The sequence below is a fragment of the Metopolophium dirhodum genome, chromosome 4, assembly GCF_019925205.1.
Source record: "Metopolophium dirhodum isolate CAU chromosome 4, ASM1992520v1, whole genome shotgun sequence".
NCBI lineage: Eukaryota > Metazoa > Arthropoda > Insecta > Hemiptera > Aphididae > Metopolophium > Metopolophium dirhodum.
The window spans coordinates 26786456-26812425 of NC_083563.1; the positions used below are offsets into that span (position 1 = coordinate 26786456).

At 29.4% G+C, this 25970-nt stretch overlaps 2 protein-coding genes across 2 annotated transcripts in view; one reads left to right on the forward strand and one right to left on the reverse strand.

The window, feature by feature from the left end:
- Positions 1-15682, forward strand: part of LOC132943675 (corticotropin-releasing factor-binding protein) — a 40161-nt gene extending 24479 nt beyond the window's left edge. The window contains exons 2-7 of the mRNA XM_061012717.1: positions 3015-3090; positions 3323-3483; positions 6951-7161; positions 12999-13180; positions 13464-13566; positions 14121-15682. Of these exons, the coding sequence (XP_060868700.1) occupies positions 3015-3090; positions 3323-3483; positions 6951-7161; positions 12999-13180; positions 13464-13566; positions 14121-14257 (870 nt within the window). The 3' untranslated portion in view covers positions 14258-15682. The remainder of the gene's footprint in view (positions 1-3014; positions 3091-3322; positions 3484-6950; positions 7162-12998; positions 13181-13463; positions 13567-14120) is intronic.
- A 1766-nt stretch (positions 15683-17448) lies between these two features.
- On the reverse strand, positions 17449-25143 carry LOC132942917 (neprilysin-11-like). Its single transcript, XM_061011631.1, has 17 exons — positions 24920-25143; positions 24490-24648; positions 24214-24288; positions 23936-24144; positions 23660-23863; positions 23486-23593; positions 22076-22217; positions 21872-21989; positions 21485-21581; positions 21188-21364; positions 20501-20601; positions 20156-20214; positions 19391-19442; positions 19229-19296; positions 19026-19162; positions 18153-18317; positions 17449-17820 (listed from the first exon to the last, which is right to left on the reverse strand). The coding sequence occupies exons 1-17, from the start codon at positions 25059-25061 to the stop codon at positions 17644-17646; spliced, it is 2190 nt and encodes a 729-aa protein (XP_060867614.1). The 5' UTR covers positions 25062-25143; the 3' UTR covers positions 17449-17643.
- Between the last annotated feature and the right edge of the window lie 827 nt (positions 25144-25970).

The following is a 25970-nucleotide window of genomic DNA, read 5'->3' on the forward strand; positions in this document are numbered from 1 at the left end:
ACTATTCCAGTGACACTTATTAGTAATATTGGATATATTATTGTTAGCTATTATATTATAATACTTTAGAGTTTTAGACACTAAAGCATATAAGATAAATAAATAATAACATTTATTTGCCGATAACAGTGTCTTCGAAACTTTACTCAAACCGAGTGGGAATAAATTGAGTGGATATAACCACCGACAACATCCATTAACTTAATATCGAAACCGTACGTATAAATGTTAATACTATATTATGTTGATTACCTGAGGAGTGGTGTCGCTAACACGGCGATGTCGTCACCTACTCAACACGTGTCAAATGTCCTGTGCGAACTGTTTCAGCATATTATATACTATTGCAAAGTCTCGTGGCATGTACATATAAATACATAATACTTATATATTATTGAACTGACACTGTTATTATTATTTTATTCCATTACTTAGCGCGATAACATAATTTGTATATAATATATTATATATCATAACTTACCGATAGTCAACATTTACCTAATACAATGGAGGCGCGAGCACCGTGAGGTCCATAATAATATATTACACGGGTCGATGCGTTTTACGTATAATATGATAATACATCACAAATATTTACATATTATTTAAATGTACTCACTGTATATTGTATATTAGTCGTATACACCCGACACTCGAACCAAGAATACGTATACAATATCCGTTATAAATTCCATTTGTCTGTCTTAACGTTAACCGGAAATACCTACGTCCTACGTATTGAAAACGTTTTGCTAACGAAAATGTTTTATTTTTTTTGTCTCAAATTATATACGCAAAAATATTTATTCTGTTGAATATTTGTGCGTTGCACCACCACTTAAATTATATAGTACGGAGCGTTACACACTGTAAATTTGTCACAGACTTTTTTCCAATTCACCTTTTCTCGAAACACGACTTTTGCACATTTTTACTGAATTCAATAGCCACGATTTTCCCAAATGCAATTTAATATGTAAAACTTTAGAAGCTATATCCGAATGTTACCCGAACAAAAACCGAATAATATTTAATTCCTTGAAAACTGCGACTAAATTTGTTTACATCATGAAAATAATATATAATAATATATACGAACATACCTACGCTGATCCGATAAAAATAATTATTTTTGTTTCAGTTGGAATAAAAATATCAATATTTTTTTTTGATAAATTAAAATTTTGACATACGTAATTGATGGGGACAAAAAACCGGCGGGATACCATCGCATACATTTATAATATATTTGTATATTTGTGAACCAAATGATACAAAATAAGCTCAACCGGACATTCTAATATTTTGTCCGACAGGCAGGCCCGGATTTAACCCTTTGGGTACCTACTAAAGGCCGTTATTCCGAGTAAATCTCGTTGGCTCGCACAAAATCTATACAAAAATATTACACGCATTATCGAGTTATTAATATTACCCGTTTATTATTATACCTATATATTATGCTATATTTTCGTGGCGTTTGAAATTGATTATATCAAATTTTATTCATTGTAACATATATTATTATGAATTAAAACCGAGAGCGATGTCATAATATTATAGGTAGGTAACTATATATTTTTTTATTGATTTTTTCTTATCAATATTATTTTTTATTGAAATTTTATTTTAAAATTGTTTACAATAAATGTTCGGTTTTTATATAGGGTAGGATTGACGCACTCTGTGAAATGTATATATATATTATTTTCATATACGTAGGCATATAATTGTATGAATCGTATACATCCATGGCCCGTCAATCACATCGCGGTTATTCAATTGAAATATAAAAATGAATGTTTAAAGGAAACACACACACACACACACAAAGATATAGTAAGTTGACGTTGAAGTGTACGCGTCATATCTGCATTGCTATTATTAAGTGACAAAAATTGTGTTAAGAAATACAGATATATGCATAATATACTATAAAATGTAGCGTATACGTATACACTATAATATTATTTATTACAATACTGCGTGTATTGTATAGGTATAGGTATAGGTATACAAATAATATGAAATAATGCACGTGATTTTTATTGTGTAACGTTTGTCAAATCGCTAGAAACCTAATATTTTAAAATGATTTATTTCGTCCGAGAAAAAAGAAAATTGAAAGTAAAAAAACAACACAAAAGCGAGTTGGTACCTAATGTGATATCAATTCAATAGTCGAATGGTTATATCGGATAGCTTTTTATTACCTAATCAAATTCCGTCCGTTCATATTATAATTTTTTTTTTTTAATCGAAAGTCGTATTTGCTTACAACTATAACAGTATACCTACACTATGATTTTTATTCTGACGACGTGTTGCAATGATCTATTACGTTACCTTAATATATTATTATAAGTAGTCTATACTCATATACTCTATGTGAACGAACGAAGACGTCAGACACTAATATTGCATTTCGGGGAGGGGCGATTATCGAATGATTTAGCGGCTCGGCAGGGTGGCTAAATTTGAAATATGAGTGACTTTTCGTTGACAGTTTAGTAATCTGCAAGCACGCCTACGCGACGTAATGTACGCACGCTTATTATTATGACGATTTATGTATGTTGCGTAATTACATTATTATTCTATGAAATTAGAAGTACCGAAACTATTAATATAATTTAATACGCAATAGATCATATTTAATTAATAATAATATTATAATGACGTACTGGAACTTTAAAACAAACTGTCCAATTACAAGAAATAACACGAGCATGACGCGATCTATAAGCTCATAAAAATATCGAGGTGACGATTTCTCAATAACAATTATTACAACGGACTTCATAAAACGTACACTATTCTAGTTCCGGTATAAGAACTACCTACCTATTATTCATACTACACGTTGTCGTTTTAATTAGCATGGCATGATAATATTAGAAAATCGATATAGAAGAAATTCGTGGATTGGGAGACGATACATGTTATTAGTAACAAAAGTTATAGCGATTATAACAATATTGAATATATATTTTTTTTTGTCGTTTCGTTTTCAGTATCCCCGACAGACTTCGTCACTGCTGTACCCGGTTCAAAGCAAACGGATCCGAACACAAGAGAAAATCATTACAGGTGAAGCGTTTATATTATTATAACGAGTACATGATATATAGTAGTACAGTATATTTACTTATCTTACAACCGTGGTCGCTCGGGTGTATTCACGAGGAATCACGTGGGGGGACGATAATGTTTATATTGTATAGACGATGATCATCATTTTACGATCGTATATGCATAATGTTTACCATCGTGGTCACGACCATTGTTTATAACGTGCTTGTGTTTCCGTATATTTATGTAGACTGTATGACCGTGTGGTCCGAAGAGGGCCACCTGTACTACAAATCGACGACCAACGATCCGACCGTGTGCGGCATTTACATAGTAGCGAAACCCGAGCAGACGGTCCACATTTACTTCGATTACGTAGACGTACCCTGCAACACCGGCGGTTTAATAGCGGTAAGTGTCTGGGCGTAAGTGCTCGCCCCGATGACGCGAATATTATCTCAATAATAATTATATAGGTGTATGCATATATTATTATGTATTTATCAACGTCATAACAGATGTCGCGAAAATAAATTTTATTCGTGATCGAATTATATACAAATAACCCAACATTACAATACGATTAAGACGCATAATATTATTATGTAATTTATTTTCCAAAAGTCGTTAACAATACATTTTTATAATCCAACACTACCTAGTGTAAGTAACAATTATATTTAATTAAATGTATATAATAATGTTATTACTAAAAACCTACGAGGCTGAATTTTTAATGTCAAATTAAGTTAGCACTTGAGTTTAGGGTATCCGATTCATTAGAAAACATTACGAACAAAGAGTAATATGAGAAATACTAAATATACCATAGGGATTCAATTAAGAGGATGTCAGCGCACTATTTGTTTTCGCTCTCTGGTCCACGCGCAACATAGACAAAACGCATTTACGCAGAATTATTTTTTCTTTGTTTTAAGTAATCTTTAAGTAAAAACAACCATTACAAAAAGATAGAGAATAATATTTTTGAGAGAATGACTTATCGATTTTGTATTTTATTGTTATTTGACTTTGTATTTGACTTTCAAAATAAACAAAAAAATGTTGTACATATAAATTATGTTTAAATAGTTTTGAGACAATATTTAGACAAATCGGTATATCATTCCCTCAAAAATATTGTTTTCTATCTTTTTTGTAATGGGTGATTTTACTCTAAGATTACTTAAAAACATAGAAAAAATGATTCTGCGTAAATGCGTTTTGTTTATGTTGCACGTGGGCCAGAGAGAGAAAACAAATAGTGCGCTGACATCCTCTTAATTGAATCCATATGGTATATTTAGTATTTCTCATATTACTTTTTGTTCGTAATGTTTTCTAATGAATCGGATACCCTAAACTCAAGTGCTAACTTAATTTGACATTAAAAATGCAGCCTCGTAGGCTGAGATCTTATAAAATCTCGATAATATCGCAGACTTGAGGGCTCCAATCACCGAGAAACTATATGATGGAAAACCTCGAAAACCCTTTTAAAATAATTACTATAAATAAAACGTGAGATTCGAGATTAAAATAACATAAAAATTATCACTCTGATGAAAATGATATATTTTATCCTATATTATAGTTTTATAATAATTGATATACAGGCCAATTTACAATGCGTGCTCACCATCATTGGACGGTAATAAGATATAATAATTTATAGGTAGTCTTGTATATGTATCTACTTTATATACTCGGACAGTTTTTACAAATTATAAAATATTTATTATATAATATTACAATCATCATAGCCCTTGTAAAAATATATAAGTCTATTATCGTGGACTATTATTTTTAGACTAAGAAACTTTGTAGTCACAGTAAGACCTCGCTAGTCCAACACCCGTTAGACAACCTCAGTAATCCGACACTTTTTTCCCTTCATCTTTCTGATATACTTACGAGATGTTTCATTTTTAAATTGGACTTTAAAACATGCCCGATATTATGGTTTGGAAACAAAAGTTACAAACTAAAAAAAACATTATACAATATTACCGTTACATTTATAAACTATAAACTAAAATATATACGAGTATAATATCATATATGCGTCATGCATACATTTTTGAATTGATTATACGTTGTTTATTTTTCTGTCAAACCCTCAATAAATGATTTCAATCCGGCAACACCTAGTTCCATATAATTCAGACTAGCGCAAGCAAGGTGTTACAGCACTTAAAATGTAATACATTATTTAAAAGTAATTAAATCGATTCGTGTTTAATTATATCATCAGATTAACAATAATTAACCGTAAATAAATGGATTTTAAAAAAATTAAGTATAGTATCGTCAATGGGAAGCGTTCACTTAATCCGTGCTGTCTTTGTATCTTTGTTATTTGTATTACTCATTGTATTAATTTTATACAGATTGTAATTATTCATAATCTAATAAAATAAAATATAAATACACTGTACTGATTAAATGTTACTGAAATAGTTATAATTGAGGTTTGGTGAGAAACAGCTTTTTTGATGTTATTGAAATGAATTTATTATTTATTTTTATTGAAATGTTAATAACAAAACATCTCCTGCACATAACATACTCATCATTATTGTATCAAAGAGCAGAGTAGACATTTCACATAGGTATATTAATTTAAATTTTGATTTTGAGTGGGAGTGAGAAAACTATTACAAGCAGTAATTGCTTTATTTTCCGAAAAACCTTTTTGATCATTAAATGTACTATAAAAATGTCATGTATTCATAACTTTTATTTATTTTTAATTGGACTTACAAACTTTATATAAACGCGTAAAATGTTGAAAATAGTACATTTGCAATTTTTTTTTTTTTGTATAAAATGTACAAATCATTAAAACAACTCAGTACAGAACCACCATAAAAATATATAAGTATTACCTATAATAATTTATGATTGATGTACAAAAGTGATGATACACTCTGCTCAAGATAGCTGTGTATCCAAAAATAGGATTGTTTGCTTTAAAAGTATTAGGTTTATAGATGAGGTTTCACGTACAATGTCGTTCAACCATTGAGTTGCTTCTTTGCGAAATAAGTATATTAGGTACATACAAATACACTTTATACTCAACATATTGTGACAATAGTAATATACCTAATAATTAAACAATAGAAATCGAACAATTATTTCAGAAAAGCATTTTTTATTTAACTTATTTGTCTGATATACCTATATAGGGCTCTAGCCCAACTTTTCAGACTCCTAAAACCTAAATAAAATATAATAGTAATAATATAATAAAATGTATTGATCGCTTTGAATCTAAGCTAGATCGTCGTTTTAAAAATACTAAATTATAATATGTTGTATACATTACCTATGTAAGTTAATTCTGAAAAAATCTCACATAATCTATGTCCAATCTGAATATAATGATAATAATAATAATAATAACAAATTGTGTTTAGCAATTGGGTAAATAATTTGGAATCATTATGATCTACATTACATCGGGGTATTGTTTCAGTAAAACCATATATTATTTGTTAAAAATAGTTTCAATATTTTTCGGTTTGACGTAAGCTGGTAGCCATATTGTGATATATTATAACATAAACTAGGCTGTGTCTGGAGCCATGAGGGGGGGGGGGGGGGTTACGATTGTAAACTTAAATATTAGATTTAAATAGTCATTTATATATCTATCATAAACATCCTGTATATAAACAATGATAATGCGAATGGGCTCGTTCTTAAATTTTTTTCTTTACTTATTTTAAATTTAGTGAATATTTATATATTTTTAAAATTTATACATGCGTCATTACTTGTCGTAAAACCGTACAACCTGCCATTTATTTTTGCGTGGTCACCAACCCATATGGTCTAAGGTGTATACTATATGCCTTTCTACTTGTGTACAGTTTGTGGACGGATGGGAACTCAACGGACAGCTGTTTCCCAACGAACAAGATCATCCGAAACAGATGAACGATCGTTTCTTTGAGATGTGTGGAACAAAAAAACACAAACAGATATTGAAATCGTCGCAGAACGCTGCTTTGATACAGTACCGAGTTCCACGTAGAGGCAACGGATTCAGCTTTTATGTATCGTTCATCGACAACCCTACCCGTACGTATAATAATAATATATTTTTGATTTATTTCTTTATCGTGAACCTGGTGATTATACTGAAAAATCGTAAAAGTATATTATAAAATATGTCTGGTGGATTTTATTTTTTTATTTGCTTTCGAGGGTAAAATTAATAATTAAATTACGAAAAAATATAGATTGTAAAATGTATTTAGTGTGGGGTATTTTTTTTTAAACTTTTGTGCCCTTTTATAAATAAAAACAGTTGACTTTTGTAGGTGTAGTGTTTGCAGGACGCGATAATGCCTGCACACGATCACAAAAATCGCCCTTTTTAATAATTTTATATTACAGGTATTTAAAATTCGTGAAATTTTTAATTCAATTGTTTACGTGACATTTAATAAGCAATGACCGTTATCATAATTCAATAATAATAAACGTCGTAAATTGATGATAAGACGAAATGATTTTGTTTTCATCTCGTGCAAAAAAATGTACATTCTTAATCGCTTATAATAAAAGATAAATTATAATTATTATACTAACTTAATACAATTCTTCTGTACGTAAAATACATCAAGTGTACCTACGTATAAGCTATACGTCATTATAATTAATAATATAAGTTTAAACTTTAAGGTAGTAAACTTCGCATTGCATACGAAATTATAATACGATCTAGTGCAATAGAAAAAATTATCATAAATTATTATTCTAAAATACAATATTATCTAAAATAAATATGAAGTGATTTTAAAATTGACATAATATTATAACTGTATACATTATATTTTATAGGCATTTTAATATTCAATATTGTACAAACTACAGAGTATTTAATAATCATAACGTAGCGTCATCGTGATTTTTGTATAAATTAAAAAAAATCAGTTCCAACCCTTATAATTCTCATTTGTAATAAACATTAGTAAATATTTTATTGAAAAAATAAAATAATGAATACTTTATTGGCTCTGATGAAAAAAGTGCCTTATTGTGAGGTATGACAAAATTGCTAAATAACACAATCTCACTGTAATTTTTAAGTTCATAAGTTTAAAGTTTATAGTATATTAAACATTTTAAATTTTCTTATTTATTTATCCATAGAAATATAAAAAATAAAATGTGCTGTCACTAGTTAGAAATTACAATACCTACATAAATTCAAAAAGTAAAAACCTGAAATAAATTATAAAAATTTTAATTTTAATATTATTATTATTATTTACTATCCAAAAACGTTAATACTTTTTGAGATAATGAGTGATTGATGTTAAATTAATCACACAAACATATAATATGTACTATTCAGTATACATTGTTATCACAAAATTAAAAGTGTGTTTTGGTGACAATCAGAAATATATTTAGGGTGTAGAGATAGGATGATCCCCAAGCTGCATTTTTATAAGGGTATCAGTTTTGTATATGCTTGCGTGTTACAAATTTAAATATTAATATAGTACAATATAATAATAATATTAATACACACGTGTTCCTCCCCCTACCGACTTAACAACCTACAGTAAAACTAAAAATAGCTAATGGCCTCAGCTGCCGGGCTCAAGATCAATTAAAAAAAAAAAAAAAAAATAATAATATTATTCATCCTTCAATATTATCTGATCTTATTTTAAATTATTTTAAAAATAGTTTTAATTTATTTCCATTACATTGGACTTATTCATTTATTTACATTTAACTATTTCAATGCATATTTATACAATTATGTATGAAATATATTTTATTTGTTTAATTTTTTCGTTCAATTTTAAAAGTTATTTTTATTATTAAAAGCTATATCGTACAATTATAATATAATATATGTGGCTATATTTAAAATTATTTTCTATAAAATTATAAAATTATAATTTATTATCATATTATTATTATTTTAATATTATGTTATTGTACTTGGATTCGTAAGAGCGGTACTAAATATACTCATTATATACATACGTAGATAGGTCTCTGACGATATGCACAATAATACAACAATTAATATAATATTATGATATACGATTTCAGCGACCCAGAAACACAATCCCGGCAATATGGTATACAAACCCCGTTTGTAGTTCAAATCGTTATCGTCCACAGCTGACTGTACACACGATATTATATATATATATTTATATGCACACGTATCTAACCCTTTCGAATTACCTACTACATTGTGTGCATGTACGTATTACGGCGTTATCAAATTATATTCCATTTGTAAAATTTGGTTAAGCCCGCGCTTCCCGTCGAATTACGGTCGGCATAATAATTTAATGGCAAATACACGTACGTGCGTCGTTTGCCCATGATTACGATACGATTATAATTCTCACGCCAGCTGAATGCGAATAAGTACAAGTATCGGTGCTTCTACTCTACTGCAGCAGTGTCGTCGGGATAACCGCAGTCGAATTTCTCAACAGTTATTTCTGTAAGACACACGAGTAGGTATTTTATTTTTTAATCGAACACACTGCAACGCGCGGTGGTCATAAAATAAATACAATTCACATCATCTGCCGTAACGGAAAATTAAAATTCCTATCGAGATAACTAGAACAAAAAAAAAACCCTACAATTTCCCACTCCCATCGGATTACAATTTTCGTTACGATATAAGTGATAAAACGATATCTATAAAATTATGTGCGATACTACGCACGAATGTGAGGAGTAACTGCAGTTTGTGTTGATTTTTAATTGAATCTGCGCAAACTTATTCACAATTTATTCGGTTAATATTATTACTTATATAATTTTCCATAATTTTTCTTATAAAATTGAATATTATTATAGAGCTATCCCGTTTTCGATTATGAAACCAATATGGTATCGATGTTTTTTTTTTTTTTTTTATTGATTTAGAATTACCTTCGGCTGCATAATAGACCCTAATAGATTGTGTACAATTTTTTTACTTTGCCTAGTTTCTTATTTTTCGAATTAAATTGTGTAGTTTGGATTTTCTTTATAATAATAATAATAATAATAATAATAGTTTGAGATGTTTTTAGACCTGGTTTTTAGCGCTGCAAGGCCTTGGGTATTTTTCATTCTCTGAGCTCTTATCTGCAGGTTTCGCATACAGATTGACCTTTCATTGACATCGGAAAACCATGTGTTACTCTGCTATTCCCAATTCTCAGTCTATTAAGTATCCTTTTTTCTTTTCTTTTTTATCCAGGGTTGTCCAAACGTGTGTTGTGTTTTTTATTTTTCTCGATTTTGATGTATTTAAGTGTGCATTAATTTATACGATTTATAATATTGTGTTTAAACTTTAAATACTTACCTTGTTGTTATGCAACAAATGGTTTTAAAAGTAACCGTTTACATATAATATACAAGTATTTATCAAACTTGAATAATTATTCCATTTTTAATGATTTGTACGAAGTAAAATCAAACATGCAAATAAGATGTTAACTTAGTCACATTGGTATTATACATAATTTTCATAAAATATTCAATTGAAAATTCTTTTATTATTTAATCTTTTATTATTTTTTAAATTAATTTTCAGAACGGTTCAGTAGGTACATTTCTGTATAAGACTTAAAATATTTTACCAAATGCGTGTCTGTAGAAGTAAAACTTGAAAACTTATGTCCCAATAAATAAATTTGCATTATCAATTATACGTATACCTACGTACGTTATAGTATAGTATGCCTTGGTGAACAATTATTCGTCCAAGCGAGTATTTATGTTATTATACCTACTGTATAATATTAGCCTAATGATAATATTTCTCGCCTGATATTTTATTATATTAAAACAATATTATGATGGTACTTACTACCTGTACCTATAGATTATTCCTGTATCTGAGAGGCATTCAAATAAATGTGTTTTGATTCTCCAATAGTCAATTGGTATAATAGGTTCAAAAACCGTATGCTCGTGTAAAATAAATGTATTCTCTACAATCTACATAATATTATGTACGTGTTCTGCAATATGTATAATGAAATCGTATTATTTTGTTTAATAATATATTATAATAATATCTTGATACGTAATACCGAAGAAACATAAACATATTATACAATACTTATTACAAAGTGATAAATAAAATTTTAATTAACAAACGAGTGAACATCTTAAATTAATAATGTTATCAGTCAACAAAAGAAAACCGTAAAATTACAATATTATAATTTCGTTAAGTATACCTACATAAATAAGTAAATATAACTAATATGGAGTTATTAAATGAATGATGAAAATTAAAGCAGATGATCAGTCGACTGAAAAACACGATATGGGATTTATTTAAAAATAGATTAAAAATGACAGGAATGACGCAAATGCCATGATCAGCAAAAAGTCAAATAAAATAAAAATAAAAGAATCACATCATTTTAAATAATTTCGCTTCTTCGAATCATCAAACAAATTTCAACTTAACAACTCAGTTATAATACATTTCTTGGAATCTAAAAAAAAAATATAAAATGCAAGTTCTAAAATTAATCCGTTTCCTGGTTATTAGTTAAATTGTCAACAATTCACGTGATATTCGAATAATGACTATACGTAGAATAATATATTGTGGTATTAATATTTCAACAGTGCTCTTGGAAATTGCACGCAGGTAAAACGCGTCAGTTTGAAATTTAAAATTAATTATTTTATTGCTTCGACATCTAGCTATGCCGAGAATAGTACTCGAATGAAGTGTGACAGAAACACTCGATTATTATTATTTTCTTCATGGTAAACAAGATGATCTCTGGAGGAACTATGCTCTACCACGGGCAAAGATAATGCAAACTCGATTTATGTTGTGTACACGTATTTACGGATATGTATACTATACGTGTGTTATAATACATATAGTATAGTTATCAAAAGCATTCGTGGTTTTTGGATAAGACAGGTCGCGATGGATCAACTAAGTTTGGTGTTTGAAAAGGATGTCTACGCACTCGACGAAAACTAATACAATTTCCTGTTTGGTCATAGTCAATTATAGAAGACTTTGTCTCGTCGAATGAAAAAAAAAAAAAAACATAAAGAACAAAAAAAAAACAAAAATACAGAACTCCCCGCCTATTCAACAACAATCGACCACGTCAACGCACAAACACACTCGCGCACTCTTATTATATTATACAGACTTTAGCCCGTTTAAATTAATAAATAAATAAAATATATTAGGTGTTAATATGGGAAATGTGCAGTAGAATATAACTGTATATCTTGTTAATTAACCAACCTCTTCGGTTAATGTGTTTGTACAAACAAGTAACAAAATGTTATTAAATTACAAATTTTATTTCATTACAATAAATTCAATTTTATTTATAACTATATACATTAAGTTGCATATGTCTAGTAGTAACACGTTATAGTAACGATCTTGCCAATATTGGTACAATCAATGCACGTTATAGTGGTCGGTTTTATAATCAGGTTTCTTTTAACGGCACTGCATGCGGGTTTAAAGTTTAAATTGATTCCAAAATTACTTTCTTAATTTAATTAATATTTGAATTTGGTGACTACGAGAATGTCCTGTTAAAATTATTGTACGTGCAGCATAATAATATGCGACGCCATTATACAATAAATATAATAATATAAATTATTATCGTAAAGAGTTACGACGTATGAAGTAATAATTTAATGAATACCAAAACGCTCGATTGCGCGTTTAATTGTCTTTTTTATATAATTGTCTTTGACATTCTAAAAACAAGTAATGACTTAGAATCGTGTCCCTAAAAAAAAATCCACCGAAGTTTACACGTTCTATACGGACATTTGCGAGCGTTTCATTAAAATTCAATACTGTTTTTTTTACGACCAAAACGACTATTAATATAAATGTGGTTATCGGTTTTTCGTCGTTATTGTAGCTTGCAACATACTGTTGGCCGACATCGCTGAAGTGTACACGCTGAGGAATTACGGAAAACCGGTGAATTGCAGTCTGACGATGTTGTACCCGGCTCAGGTGAAAATCTTGGCGTTGGGCGTCGGCCTTGGACACGAACAGAAGAGGACGTTAACGGAACGCGAGACAGGCACGATTCATAAGGTATATAATTTATTATATATATATATATATATATTATACATATAATTATAATATAATCCTCGTCATGTCAAATTATAATAATATGACTCGACGTTCGTACGAGTGTACTGTTATAACTTCTCAACGTTTTTAGTGCACGAGGGGACAAACTCATCAACAATATAAACGCGTATATAATAATATTATACGCAATAATATAATATAATTATAATAACGTGCCATATAATAATTATAGTATAATAACGCGTATTACTGTGACTCGTGACGATATTAAAATTAACAGTGTGACAAACGAGGGCTGCCGGATTTCGTTCAAGTCGGTGGTGGAGACGGTTTGGCCCAGTTGTCTATGGTCGATTCGATTTGCGGCACGAACTCGGAACCAGGTTAGTACGACGACACACATTTACTATCATTATACCTATTTAATATTATTAAACGGCCATAAATATATTATTTTACCGTGCAACTAAAGAACAGTTAGCACTGGAATCGATATAGGTATGTGGGTATACTGTAACCGTGTATGGCGAGAAAAAACAAAACGTCCGCATATTATATTGTAGCCTCGTAGGTAAATAATATTTAATCGATATCGGGGTCGTGGGAGCATTTAAGATTACAATTCCAAAAGAGTCTCGATAATAAAAACTAATAGACTGAGATAAACTGAATATTTTATAGTAAAAAATTTCCAGCGAGCCTTCAAAACCGTAACGAATTAACGAAAAAACCACATAATACTGAACGGGCGGAGAGGAAAGGATCCTTTCGACGTATCGTACAACGATTTCGTAATCTACGCGTACGCGTACCGAAATTGCCTATCCGAGGAGCCGTGTCAAAAATTTAGGATTCATATAACAATTTATTATTATTTATTATTATAATGAACGATATAATAACGCGAGTATTGTGTATTACTTATATTTTTCCACAGAGAACGCCGTGGAGACGATTATGTGTGGCGTGACCACTGTGAGACTTGTATCGAGTGGACAATTTCACAACGCCGTCACAGTGGCCGTGACAACACCCGACGTCGAAGCTACGCCGTCATTAGTGTGCGAGCCGTAGGAGCAGACGTGTAACAAATTAAAAAATAAATAAATTAACTCAGAAATCCCTCACCTCCGATAAAATACATATTGTAACGATCGATTATTTGTTTTCGCCTTTATAACATTATCATGTCTTCAATGTCCGATAGAAAATATTATGATACCCATAACATAGGTAATATTTAGAGTTCAAAATTCGAAAATTATATACATAATTTATTTCTTTGTTCGTTTTGTATATTCGTACTTAATATACACATAAACACATATAAAAACATAACATAATTACATCAATATATATATATACATACAGCGGCGTGGTACTAAATATCTGATATCTACTCCTATATATTTCCGTGTCCTAATCTTTTATCACCTAGTCTAAATAGTGCATATTATGTACGGTCATATATTGGCCTACCGTCACGACCGACCACCTTACTTAACGTGCCATCAAAATTCATATTCTTTTTTGCCACGCCACTGCTGAAAATACATACTTACAGAAACCGATAATAATAAATTGTAATACTGTATACTCACGCGAATATAAGGTCTTGATAATAGTTAATAATTATTGATTGATTGTTGATAACATAATATAAGTTTAATAATTTCATATTATGTATAATACAATATTATGTAATATTATTATTGATATTTGATATCGACGTATTCATGTTTGCTGTGTACTTAAAATAAATATATCGTAATATATGTACACAATGATGCGGGAACCGAGAATTAAATGTAATCACTAATCATATTGTATACAGTTATCTGTTTTAGGATAGTCAAACTGCACTCACTGCCCAGACCAAAATGTTGAAATTGCACTCGAGTTCAGAAAATAGTTATATTTGAACTGTACTTGACTCGATCATTTTATAATAGAGTATAGAATATAATATACATATTAATTTTAGTAAACAGTTTCACGTGTGTCAATCGATGGCACGAAATAAACGTAAAATGTGTGAGAGAGAGAGAGCTCAATATTCGGGATGTTTTAAAACATATCTTATTTTATATTATAATTTAGCATTTCTGAAAACCACTCATTTATTGTATTAGATTGTAACTTAAAGTGAATTCAATAAAAATAATAACTTTTAGATATTATAAACAGACATTTTTCTTTCATCGATTGATCATTAGTAAATACGTTTTATATAATAATTATAACGAGTGTAATTTGAACATAACCTTTTTGAACCCGAGTGCAATTTGAACGTTACCTTTTTTTTTTTTTGAACCCGGGTGCAATTTGCCTATTACGTTTAACTGTCGTGAGTGCAATTTGACCTTATCCGCATCCAGCTGACCAGTTTAAAAAATATCCCTTACCTATCTAAATACTTCAGAAATTGTTTATAAAAATAACGACCGAGTCTATACATGCCATAAATGATTTTCAACAATAATAAATCTCTTCATCCTATTCGATTGTTTTTCTTTCAGTTTTATATGTTATTATTCTAACAAAAGCCATTTTTTTATTCTTTAAATTTTTTTTTTTTTTAGACGTTGATTTGGTCTAGTACTTACGAACCTCGAAAATACAAAATAAGGAAAGTAGGTAATCTCTTTGCTGTACAGTAGGTATCGACTATTATACCTCTTTATTGAGTGCACTGTAATGCGTGTGTTTCAATTTTAATTCAATAGGTAATAAATCACTGAATACGAAAAACGATTCTGAGTGAAGGCGGTCTTTCAGGATACATTACTAATTATATTTTAATTTATATATTTCAGGTATTTATATTGCTATGATAGCAACCTAACCTAACATAACCTTCAGTAATACGGTAGGTTAAATTTATTTTAGCCGGAAACATAGCATTTATTATATTAAAATATTAATTCGTATTTCCTTAGTATGTATTATTTATATCAGTGGTTTCCAAACAAGGCACCACGAGCACTTTCTATAGGTCCATAAGAAAATAATTTACAACTTATTGAAATTATTTTTTGGTTTTTAAGATTTTTCATTCATTTCAAATTGAATTTTATACAAATGCCAGTCGCCAAGTCACGATTTTTGGCTTACACCACAACCGTCTTAAAATGCAGAAGCCTGACGTCTGACTCCAGTTGTCAATAATAAAACCTGATAACTCCAAACTTTAGCAGCCATTTACATCTCATTAGTTACAATAATTATTGTTACAATATTCATGTTAAAAATAATTTTTCTTTTATAAAAATATTTTTCATAATTTCTTAATAAAATATATTAATTTTAGGTTGGCTGCGTATGCGTAAAAAGGTTATATATTTTATCATGTTCAATAAAATTATAAAAATTGATTATCAATGAAAATAATAATAAGTGTTCATTTAATATTTATATTTCTCATGGTATTCACAGCAGGGTATACCGTGGCTGAATTTGGTTCAAAAAGGGCAACTCTGGAAAAATAAAAGTTTGGGAACCACCGATCTCTATCATATGATAATAGGTATTGATATTAATTTTTTAGTCAATACCAACCTACCGTAGAGTGGTGTAGGTAGGTTAGTGGTATAAATAGGCAATATAATAAAATTAATATAAATGTATTGAAAATTGCATTGCTTACTTATATAAAATAAAATAATATACGTAAACGTTTCAAATTCCCACGAATACTATATTTTTTAAATACAAAAACTAACTAAAATCATTATTCTTAGTTTAAATATCTAATTTCGTCCAAATTTGAACTTAAAATGTCTATAAAAAAATTTTTGTTGGAATTTTGGTTCCAGTATGAACTACTTATGAGGAAACTTGTATTAAAGTGTAAAGCCTTAGCTGTAAAAATTGAACATTTTATGCATTTTTAACTACAAAATAATTTCCTAATTTCCGTGATTACGAATTATTTCAACATTTTTACTTCAAGTGCTTGTAAAAATAATCATTACTTAAATAATTAAACTATTCAAATCATTCATAACATTTGTTATGAATTTATAATAACTATTGAAAAATACTTTATCTCTCGAATATTTACGAATATTTTATACCAAGTCCAACAAGTTTTTATAAATATGTGAAATCAACTAGATTAATGGGCCTTTGACATAGACTTCACAAAAACATATGTTAGATACAATGATGGCCCTTTTATATACTTACTCTTTTGTATTTTGTGATTGTATGTCCACGATTGTTCGAGTCCTAAATTACAGTACGTACTAACAACATTATCTATGAGTAATTTTAATGTTTCTCAGAAATAGTCCTAAACACTTTTTTAATAATATAATATCACATTAAGAAATCTATTTTACCAAATTTACGATTTTTAGTTTATGAGTTACATCATAGAAAGGTAATATACATTATTTAAATACATTCACTAGGTATACATAAATTAAAAAAATTATTTATTTTTTTTTTTAAATATTTTACCAAATTTTACATTTTTTCGACGGATTCATGGGAGACCCAATTGGACATCGAAAAGCTTTGGCAAATTCGTTAGAATTCGATAAGGTTCCTAATACTCGAATTTTACCCGGGCTATGGACGTCGGTCAATAAATCATTTAATAATGCCTGTTCAGTTGTCGATTCACACCATATCTGTAAATTTTTAATTCGATTTTAAACATAAAAAACTAGGCAAGTAAAAAACATTCATATTAAACTTATGGATGCGGAATCACATACAAGTTTTTAAGCCAACACAACTGATATTTGTTAAATGTAACCATTGTTAAATGTAACATCGTCAGGTTCCTACATCTCATTACTCTCTTGTTTAAAATATGTTAGTTTTTTATCGCTCAGAAACTCTAATTAGAACCAACAATTCTGTTTACGTTACGTTAGCCTAAAATTATATGTTTAGTGGAGGTAGGAATTCCGTATTCATATATTATGTTTAATATTGAAGGCGAAGGATGACATCTTACACTAGCGAATCCTACGAAAAACAATTGTTCGGGTGACAGATCCTCTAATCCAGGTAGCCGGTTTTCTGCTCCATGTTTCGATACGTATTTTTGATATGCCATATAAGCATGGCTTAAACCACCTATATCTGCTATGTTTTCATTTTGAGTCATTTGGCCGTTTATCTAAAAAAAAAAAACGATATTTTGCATAATATTTTAGTTTATACTTAGATATATATTAGGGTGGACCTTAGTTGTAGAAGATTAAAACAAATATTATTGTTTTTATTGCTGGACCCTCCATTTTTTTTATTATCATATAAAAGTTATATGGAAGAAATTTGGGCATAACTACTCATCCCTTTCCCGTGCTCCAAGAAGGTTGAATATAAGCCAAAGGATAGTTTAATGGTTTTTTATATTTTATTCGAAAAATATAAGATTTATCATCGAAATGTATAGAACTTAAATTGTAGAACAAATTATATTCAATAAAAATGTATTTACAACATTTTTCGTAAATCTAATATATATATTTTTTTTTGAGTGACGGGGGTTTTTAGGTTTTTAAATAAACAATAAAATTGTGAATATCTGGAAGAGTGCGAAGAGTTGAAATTGTCGAGACTGAGTTAACAAATAAAGGTCAATATTATTTAAAATTTTTATTTATATAGACATATAGTAGAGGAGAAAATAATCATATTTATTACAATTAGAGTTCAACCTTCAATAAATTCATGTCTGTCGCATTCTGATTAGGTAGGTAATACATAAAAAAAAAAACAAAAAGGTCCCATAATATAGAGTGTAATAATATAATACACTGCTAAAATATTAACTAATAATTAATTATTTGTTTGAAGTCGAGTTGGAAATATCACTCTGTACCTTAACTTGATTGCCCTGGACAGTCAAACTATAATTATTATACTGTTGGACGAAACATTCAGCTTTTATCGAAAACGTCTCCATTGTTTCTTGAGTCCACCATTGTCGCCTATTGCCATGTTTGTCATACATTCTGCCTAATTACAGAAAAACGAAACTCAATTTTCCTGTGAATTAATTTACACTATAAAATATAAACAAACCGGAATCGTCAAATGCATGCATTATTTCGTGTCCTACGACCAAGCCCACCATTCCATAATTTAAAGCTCTAAAACATTGAAAACAGAATGTTTATAATCACGTATGAATGCGCCGGCCAGTGTCACATTTATAAATAAAAAAAGTATATAATATGTACTCACTGAATTCGACTCTTGTGATAAAATGGAAGTTGTAACATTCCGGCTGGCAAAACTGTGAACGAAGCGAGCTTATTAAATATTTAAATAATTAGTAATTATTTCTTAAGATATATTGCCTACACAATAGTGTAATAAAATCCACCACCGTCGTAAAAGACAACACGTTAAAAAAAATGATGACCACGAGTCGTAAAATATAAAATTGGGTTTCTTCTCGCCTTCTCAAATCTCAAAATGTCATATAGTTTTGACGGACAACAACATTTATCGTAGACACATAATGTCATTCGGTTAATTTTAATGTTACATACATATTAATTTGTCTAAGAAAACATACACTGCACCTATCATTACCGCAAGTCGCAAGTGATATTTCTGTACCGATTTAAATAAAATATTACGTATAATAAATATGCATTATATGTACATCAATTATACACGATGAGGATTAAATTATTAAATTTAAATTTAACACAAATAATGCACTATAATACAGATTGATATCCACGGACTACAGCAAGACGATCGATCGGATTACGTGTGTGAAATGTGTGCTCATAAATGAAATTTAAAAACAATCTATACAGCTTTAAGGAATATTTTTATAGTTTCTACTCTAAAACGCATTTAAACTATCAGAGGATGTACGCAGTTTACAGTATAATATTATTTGTTAGGAACTATATGAGTAAGAAATTTATTTAACATGGTTTATAAATCAACCGGGTCTCATTAAAAAGGATAATGCTTAAATTATTATTTTACCTATTGCGTTCGAGTAGATATCGTTGTATCCGTTTACACTAACTATATCCGTCGTCCATCTGTAAAACAAACATAGGTATATTTATAACGCCGTTCAGTAATTATTATAAAATGTAAATAAAAGTATTAATAGATATTTTCGCCTCCAATAAAATCACTCCTCGCAACAACTGAACAAGTATTATATATTCTATACACTCAATTATTATTGACTTATGTGTTCAACATTTTTATGTACGCTGAATAAATGTATTATACCTCATTTATTATTGTAATTTGAATAATATTGTACAGAAAATTCAAAACCAAAAATTACCAAGTTATTCTAAACATAATAATCCTTACTCGGTATGATTGTGAATACTGTTTAATTTTGAAAGCTTTTTTAAGTTTGATTCGATTTGTAGAATCTCCAAGTTCATTAAATAACTGTCCGTCATATTTACCTACGACAAAAAGTATTAATTAAATATAACAATTACAAGGTTATAAACAGCAACAGATTTATTGTAATCTTTCGATCTTAATAATAATACATCGTACATATGAAAGTTTGTGACTTCTATTCACTATAATAGTGTGAGCTATCGAGCTATGTGCCTATATTATACCATATAATATTATGAAATGAAAATTGTATTCGTTTTATTAATTTTATACGAACGATATAACATATTATTGTCGTTACGCAAATTAAAATATTAAGAGGACGCCACACCCGTATGTGTTGCCTCCGTCTTACACACGTACGACATAGCCGAAACGCACTTTCGCAGTCTGAGTGTAACTCCCTCGATTTTGGTTCTAGAGTAAAAATACTTATTTTAAAATTAAAATATGACTATATTCTGAAGAGCAAGACGGTGTGGTTTTTTCATTATTCCAAATATAAAACTCAATAAGTATATTGTTTAGAAATAACGACCATATTAAAATTTTTTAACGACCTGTAACTTTTTGACGGAGACTATACATGCGAGTGTGGCTTCCTCTTAAAAAGGTATAAGTACTCGTTTAATAATTTACGCTTACAATTTTTAGTTTACTATGTGAATACGAAGTGTCTTGGAACCAATCAGGGTATGCGATAAACTTGTGCATCGATTGTAATTTATCGATAGCGGACTGGCGAGTAATTGAATCCATCCATACTATGTTCTCTAATCGTTCCATGTAAGCCTCTTGAATGTTATTAACCATTTCTGTGGCCTGTGAATTTCAATTGAAACGTGAAATACGACCAACGGTATAATCATAATTATAACTTTGATTCTACAATGTGATCAAATAAAGAAGATTTAAAATGTATTTTAAGTTATTATGTCTCACCATGTCTTTCGTAGACTTGTCGAAGTACTTGGTGACGTACTTATATCCAACATTAAACGCAAAATATGAACTGGTAATTGATACGCAATCCAACCACCTACAGAACGTTGATCAATACAAATTAACGAATAACGAACTTAATTGTAATATACCTAATAATCGTGTTTTACACGTCAGAAGAAAAAATTACATTAGACGCTAAAAGATTAAGATTCGTCGTTAATTTTGTATGTATTGTTTCTAACTAATGCGTACATTTATGATGGTAAATAATTGTTTATGCACGTGATACGCGTGCCTATGCGGTACAGGCTGTATGCACATGCATATAATAATTCTTTCAAGATAGTTAGGTGATTAAACATCTTTACTACGTAATTATGTTACCTAGAAACTTCTTTAACGTCTCCAGTGAACACCACATTAAAGTCTTGAATGAGATTTTTCAAATCGTCTTTGATATCAGATAACCTGGATCTTAAAAAGCACCACGACATATAATTTACTGCAAAAACACAAATCTTAAATATTAATGCTTAACATGAAATTCTACAGCACATTCATGACTGCAGTTATGTATGTATAACGTACTTAAAATTCTTTTTGGCGTTTTTTCCAATAACCGTACCAGGTCTTTTAGATAGTGCTCTTCTTTTACAAATATCTTTTCTGTCTTTTTGAGAAATACATCAGTGCCTTTAAACAGTAGCCGAAACATTTTTAACCAATCAACCTGTTAAAAGTGTTATATAAAACGTAATAGTAAAACATTTACGAACATAAACACGTGTATACAAATAAAAGACCAAATGGTGCGGCTGTATTATTTAATTGGCTGGACCCGTTTCACCCGAAAATGACATGTTTTGCTCAGATAACCGTTTCACCTAAATGTTGGAATTCTATTATGATTCCCAGATTAGTTTAAATCAATTTAAAATTAAATTGACAATGATTGTTTTATACCTAAAATTTTTAATTTTCACGTTTTTGGAACAGTCAATACATATATGTAGTACGTAAACTATACATAAATTGTATAATATTGTAATATTAATCGCATTGTTTGATGTCCTTGGATTCAATTCTAATGATTTTTATATAATTATCAGTTAGGACATAATTTTGCACACAATTTAACCAACTTTATGTAGACGGAGAATTAGAAAAAAAATCGTCATTGAGAACAGATTAAGCGGCTCGCACGCATTTGTCATAAGCCGAATACTTATTATCACATGCCCATAGACTATAGGAGTAAATTAACTATCCTCGGAATTGTATTTGTTTATTAAATAATAATAATATTTTATCACTTTACCATCAGTGGGGAATTTCGTCATAAAATCGTCAACAAAACAACTCAAAACTTCGTGGGGACGTTGGGTTCTAAATATAATAAACCCAAAATATATTTAACCCATTTGCCATTGTCTGATTTTTTTTAATATGCTGTAGCTAAAACCATACTTCTAAGGGTTTCAAAACCACGCCTGTGTTAAATAAAAATTACATCCACCCCTCTTTGATAAGCTGAATTTAATTTGGCGTTGATGAGTTCGTATTGGTATCAATAATTGTTTCTTGGAGTTTGCTAGATGATGATGATATTAAAATATTAGGTACCTATTATTAGTGGTTAAAGTGGGGAGGGGAAACTCAGTTCCCCTATCTCAGACGGCGGTTAAAAAGCGTCCCCTTTAACAAATTAGGATTTTATACATTAAACATTATAAATAAAATTATATTTGGAACGCTTAAAACTATACGGTAACATTAGTCTCTGGAATTTTTTCCCACTTTAACCCCTGCCTATTATAGATAATGTCCAACAACATTTGACTTAATTATCATTTCCAACTTAATTTTTAATTTATCTAAACTATAGTCTGGGCGAATCGGGAATCATGTAATAACAAAAAATTCGGGCGAAATGAGGAATGTCGTTTTTGGGCGAGATGGGCTACATCCATTTAATTAATATCCTACTAAGGTACCTACCTGAAAATTCTCCGATAAGTTGTTTGTGTCTTTTTGAAGTTCGTCTATTGTTATTACGCGATTCTTTAATGCCTTTTCGCTTTTTTTCATTTCTCCGGTGCTTTGTATCTATGAGTATAATAGTAGGCATAATATCATACAATTTATTTTAACCAAAATGATTTAAACACCTACTTTGGCCAGTTGTGTTTCGAATTTAATTATTTCACCGGCGATTTCGTCTCCGAAATGTCTGCTTCGAGTCAATTTAGAACCAAATTCTTCGTGCAACAAAAATACCGTACCGGCGATAAGTTTCGAATAAGCGTTAATTTGAGTCTTATAACGATCTGGATGCATGAACATCGATCTCGGTAGCATTAAATCTGGCTGACTTATCTATACATCACAGTACTATAAATTGATACATATACCTATAAAAATTATTGCAAACATGCCACTCCCATTTACCATTAAAATGTATTGGCTGGTATTCAAATAATTAATAGATATACCAATATCTAAAATCGTTGACACTTTCCAGTTTTTTTCCATGTAAATGTACATTTTCATCCAATCCAAAGATTGTAATTTGTCGTTGTAGTCATTTTGTCCTATCGGCCATCCACCAAATAATGAGATAATCGATTTTAAGTATTCAAAATTCATTCCGTTACTCACTATGAACATTATTAAAATGTAATTTTAAAAACAAATATCTTATGTTAGATAACAATTTTGAAATTTACCAGAGTTTAAACAACTTTTGTAGAACTTTTGCGCTGGATCTAAAATTATATCAGGATTGTCGTCTTCCAAAATTTCTAAAATATATGGTTGTATAATTTATAACTACTATATATATATTATTAACCCTTTGCAGTTCAAACTAAATGTTGTATTTTATTCTAAATATGTATGTCATAAACGAAGTATACATTGGTACACGTTTGCTTGTAGAGCCATATTAAAAATAATTTACTTATCTTAACTTTTAGATCATGTTATATGATTTTTTCACATACCTTTCAAATTATTTGTTATACTTTTTTCTGCCTCTTTGTATTGATACCAAGATACTTTAGTGGCTTTAACTTGATGATCTTTTACCCACAAACCACATGTAAACTCGTAAAAATCCTCACATGGATCTACTGATCTATTCATGCTCTTCAACAGATATTCTATAAAAATAGTGAATCAAAATAAAACTTTGTAATACTATTTTGTTTATAAATCGGATTTTTTTTTATTGTTACATAATAATATAGCCTCGTCATTATTTCCTCAGGGCCTAATAAATAAATATCGATAGTAATTTTTCGGAGGAAAGCTTACCTAAACAATAACAATATGTATTCTAATGACGTAGCTGATGACCTAGCTTTTATAGGCACTCAATACAAGCTAACAATAAAAATATCATATTGTGTATTCAAAATTTATTGAATTTACCTGCCGTTTGACATTGCATCGTTGAGCATTTTTGCTCTTTTGGACCATCTTCGACTGAAAATACGTCTTTTAAAAAATCATTTGCAGACCGGCATTGTAACCTCTCAACGATCAAAACAATTAAAAAAACTATTAACTTCATTTTATTTGTTATTTCAAAATATATATATTTGTTTTAGAAGCTCTACATGTTAAATTGTATTGACTACTGTAGATTTGTGTTTTATTTCCGACGAAATAAGTGGGTGTCTCTGACAGGAAATTGATTTTGATATAGCTTAGTAGGGCAATGTCCAGAGCTGTATACAAATACATTGATAACGAATATTATTATTAGAGCAATGCTCTTTTAATATAATCACTTGTCTCTACTTATCAAGTGAATTTTACAGTTATTCGTCAAAATCGAATTAAAAACAAAATATGTTTTAATTTTGTTAATTTGTGAAAATACATTTTCCAATTTTATTGCATTATAAGGTATACTTGTGACAAGCCAACTAATTAATACTTATTAGTTATTACTAATATTATAGTGGTGTGCCGGTGGTTATTCACCGATAGAGCATGTAATAATTTCGGGAATTTACCTGTATTAATTTGTTTGTTCACCAAAGTTTGGACGAATATAGTAATATATTCGCTTAAACTAAACTAAGTTAAACCATCAAAATTAGATAATTTTATAATTTCCAATTGACCATTAGATTAAGCATACCATCAAAGCATTAAATTATTATACCGTAATATTTATTACATGGTCATCAATCAAAGATATTTTTAAATTGATATATTAAAGTGTTTATTTTCAATCGCTTAATCTTAAATCATCCTTTCGTTATAAATACTATTGAATACTGACATAATTGGTGGTAACAAGAAATTGAACCTCTCATCAGCCATCGTAGAAGTAGGATAAAAATGTAATTTCATAAAAAAAATACAAAGGGCGTATATGACAGTGCCATCTACTGACAAAAATCCGGATGTCTCTCCAGATAATATACTATAATAGTTTAATACCATTGATTTTATAACAGTCTACATCATA

What these genes read in the sequence shown, in the direction of transcription:
- LOC132942917 (XM_061011631.1), bottom strand. Translation starts at nt 25,061, where the DNA reads ATGAAGTTAATAGTTTTTTTAATTGTTTTGATCGTTGAGAGGTTACAA. An exon ending in TCGAAACACAACTGGCCAAA is followed by an intron (nt 23,594 to 23,659) that starts GTAGGTGTTTAA and finishes TTATACTCATAG; the next exon opens with ATACAAAGCACCGGAGAAAT. An exon ending in CACATAGTAAACTAAAAATT is followed by an intron (nt 20,602 to 21,187) that starts GTAAGCGTAAAT and finishes TTTTTGTCGTAG; the next exon opens with GTAAATATGACGGACAGTTA.